Consider the following 3,880-nt stretch of genomic DNA (forward strand, 5'->3'; position numbering starts at 1 on the left):
AATTCAGCCCAATTACTTAGTGGACTGTTAACGGGCCAGAAGTGACCATGGGCCGCGTTGATGACAAGTTTAGGATAGGCCGTTGACGGGCCGATTTCACAGAGAATGTTGGGCCTTTAGCTGGGCCGGCCCATTATGGTCGACAGAATCTTGTGAGCCTTTAGTTGGGTCGGCCCATTGTGGTCCGCAAAATCTTGTGGGCCTTTAGCTGGGCCGGCCCATTATGGTCTGCAAAATCGTGTGGGCCTTTAGCTGGGCCAGCCCATTATGGTCCGCTAAATTTTGTGGGCCTTTAACTGGGCCGGCCCATTATGGTCCGCTAAATCTTATGGGCCTTCGGTTGGGCCGGCCCATTTAAACTTTGTGGGCCACTCTTGGGCCGCTCCACGTGTCAACATATCATAGGCCCATCTCGATCGTTGGATGAGTGACACCTGTGCCAACGCGGAGCTGACGCGTCGATCCGTCTGCCAATGAGAATTTTACATGTGGAAAATCGGCATTGGTAGTGGCTGTTAATGGATTATCGGATCCAAAATCCGACCCGATAGCTTAACGGAGTTCCGTTACGGTGGATGCCACGTGTCGGTCACCCTTGACGAAAGCACTTCTGTGACGCGCAATTTATCGTCATGGAAGTGGACACTTCCGTGATGATAATTTTGGCAATGTCATGGAACACTTCTACGACAGCACAGGTATGACTATCTTGATTCTGTCATAAATTTGTCATGGATGTACATGCATGACAGAAAACGCGACCTACTGTGACAAACACATATCATCACGGAAGTGTATTTTTTTTGTAGTACATCCTCGACTTCAAGAGGGGAGCAGCCCCGTTCTTGGCCATGCTCTCGGCGGATCTGGCGATTCATTTCATGGTGAGATTGGCCGGAGCACTGACGGTGATGTGGGGGTTGATCTACAGGTCAAAGTCGAACCAGTACGAGAGCACGTCGCTGGTGCAGGTCGAGGGGGTGAACACCAAGGAGGACGTGGCGTGGTACGCCGGGAAGCGCCTGGCATACGTGTACAAGGCCAAGACCAAGAGCAACAAGACCCACTACCGCTGCCTCTGGGGCAAGATCACCCGCCCTCACAGCAACTCCGGTGTCGTCCATGCCCAGTTCGAGTCCAACCTCCCCATGGAGTCCATGGTCAGTGCCCGCCCGCCCTTAGTTTTTGATCCGCTGCTTGCTTTCTTGATGGTGCTTTTTTGCTGAGGCTGTTTGTTGCTTTGCATTGTGTGCAGGGGCGCAAGGTCAGAGTGTTCATGTACCTGAGCAGCATCTAAAGTTAGCATCTGCTGCACTATCGCTGATGATGTTTGTTTAAGGCTGTTGCTTTGCTCTGTGTGATTTTACTCTAGCATGTGTGTTGCAATTTGTCCTGTGCCTTGAGAATGACTAGGATTTATGTTATAGAATTCCAAGTGTAGTCGCAATATATAACATGCCTAAAGTATATGGACTTGTGCAGTGTGTCCATCGAGAGATTGATGATGGTTTAGTTTGGGTCATTCAATCTGGTTGATGTAGGATTCCATGATCTTGCCATTTTAATCCCTAAAAGATGCATGCTAGGCAATATTGTCATTATGAGTTATCAATCTGTACTTGATCCATTTACATTGTATTAACTTTGTTGTTATCAATCTGTACTTTGATCCGTTTACATTGATCCGTTCCTTGCTTTGTCCAATGGAAACAATCGCCGGAAGGGATATGTTGGTCTTGCAAGAGGCAAACACACTTGGAATGTGCAGGAAATGCTGCATTATCTCATTTGGACATGCATATCATCATACTGGATTGCTTGGCCTTTACTCCAGCATGTGCTAGGATATACAAGACTTGGAAATAGAAAATTAAATTGATAGCAAAGTTATTAAACTCGGATGGTTAGTGTGTATTATTAAGTGCAGTTGTGTTGCTTCTGTTTATCTCGCCTTGTAGCAAAGGTTGATAAGGGCTTAAATACGTATCGTAGTTGCACTCAGGCATAGGTTGATAGTAAAGTTATTAATCTCGGATGTTTAGCGTGTATTATTCAGTTTATTATTACTCAAGCACTTGCACTATCACTGGATTCCTTGTTAAGTTACTTGGGTTGCTTAAGTTTATTGACCTGATAGGTACAAATAATACAGAAACTTCACTAGATTTCTTTTCATCCTCACATGATACCTCCTGTATAATTTATTCCTCATCCACTTTTAAGAAAAAGAACATCAAGTGAAGCATTGGGATATGTTTCTTGCATATACTTGTGAAGCCCATTGGCTATCATAAAAAATTCTAGTAAAAGGAGCACTTTGATCTGTAGCTGTTATTGTCATATCTACTACTTGTCGTTCCCTCGAATTATCTATATCTGCTATTGTCATATCTCTATTCACATGTAACACTGAGATATAATGCTGTCAATTTGGAAAAATAGCGTAGTCTTAAGAAGCATGCTCTCTTAATTAGAATTGTTTTTCTTAAAAAACAACTGATCCTAGGATGTTAAAGACTTCTGTTATATCATTCTTCTTGAACCATGTGTTGCTCATGGTGTTTATTTGATGCATGTACTTGTACTGTGTCTCTAGACTGCTACTTAGCTTGGTTTCCCCAATTGAAAGAAAGTCTTCATGCAGTCATTTTGACATGAAAGAATAGTGTTAAAAATCCTTCACGCTGCTATTGAATACTCCTGCTGCCACACAAGACGACCAAGGTCCACTCTGCTCTGCTGATATCCCTCGCTCTAGCTCCGTTCGTTGCCGCACAAGAAAAACAGAGACAAACAAAAACTAATTATCTAAAGTCCTTTTATCATTACCTATATATGACATTGCTACTGGATTGCCTAGCGCCCCCTGTTCATGGTGGGCTAAACTTGTATTTGCTCCTGCTGTAGCGTTTTGATGATCATGAGTCTGATGCATTTTGATGATCTCCTTGTACCAGATGAGTCCGTCGATGAAGCGGTAGCATCTCCTATAGAGGGTGACGGTGGCGGCGGCGCCTATGTGCGGCTTCGACTACAACCTCCTCTCCGGTGAGTCCATCTCCTACCTAGAGATGGTACACAATTGTTACATATTTTTTGCTGCTGGCTGCTACCTCTTGAGCACTGTGTTGGATTTCCCCGAAGAGGAAAGGATGACGCAGCAAAGTAGCATAAGTATTTCCCTCAGTTTTTGAGAACCAAGGTATCAATCCAGTAGGAGGTTTTGCGCACGTCCCCTAGTACCTGCACAAAGCAAATAGCTCCTCGCAACCAACGCAATAAGGGGTTGCCAATCCCTTCACGGTCATTTCCGAGAGTGAGATCTGATAGATATGATAAGATAATATTTTTGGTATTTTTATGATAAAGATGCAAAGTAAAATAAAAGCAAAGGAAATAACAAAGTATTGGAAGATTAATATGATGAAGATAGACCCGGGGGCCATAGGTTTCACTAGTGGCTTCTCTCAAGAGCATAAGTATTCTACGGTGGGTGAACGAATTACTGTTGAGCAATTGACAGAATTGAGCATAGTTATGAGAATATCTAGGAATGATCATGTATATAGGCATCATGTCCGAGACAAGTAGACCGACTCCTGCCTGCATCTACTACAATTACTCCACTCATCGACCGCTATCCAGCATGCATCTAGTGTATTAAGTTCATGAAAACAGAGTAACGCCTTAAGCAAGATGACATGATGTAGAGGGCTAAATTCATGCAATATGATAAAAACCCCATCTTGTTATCCTCGATGGCAACAATACAATACGTGCCTTGCTGCCCCTACTGTCACTGGGAAAGGACACCGCAAGATTGAACCCAAAGCTAAGCACATCTCCCATTGCAAGAAAGATCAATCTAGTAGGCCAAACC

The 3,880-nt window shown here is 43.9% G+C and overlaps 1 protein-coding gene across 1 annotated transcript; it reads left to right on the forward strand.

Moving 5' to 3' along the window:
• The first annotated feature begins 881 nt into the window (after positions 1 to 881).
• On the forward strand, positions 882 to 1,297 carry LOC125547911 (large ribosomal subunit protein eL33w-like). The gene is made up of 2 exons (XM_048711648.2): positions 882 to 1,160; positions 1,256 to 1,297. The coding sequence occupies exons 1-2, from the start codon at positions 882 to 884 to the stop codon at positions 1,295 to 1,297; spliced, it is 321 nt and encodes a 106-aa protein (XP_048567605.2).
• Positions 1,298 to 3,880: the final 2,583 nt, after the last annotated feature.

This window comes from Triticum urartu, chromosome 3A, assembly GCF_056163025.1.
Source record: "Triticum urartu cultivar PI428250 chromosome 3A, HENAU_Tu73, whole genome shotgun sequence".
Lineage (NCBI taxonomy): Eukaryota > Viridiplantae > Streptophyta > Magnoliopsida > Poales > Poaceae > Triticum > Triticum urartu.

Bases quoted from the DNA above. Each gene is read 5' to 3' on its own strand.
- LOC125547911 (XM_048711648.2), top strand. From the start codon at position 882: ATGGTGAGATTGGCCGGAGCACTGACGGTGATGTGGGGGTTGATCTAC. The intron at 1,161-1,255 runs GTCAGTGCCCGC...CATTGTGTGCAG, and splicing joins ACCTCCCCATGGAGTCCATG to GGGCGCAAGGTCAGAGTGTT.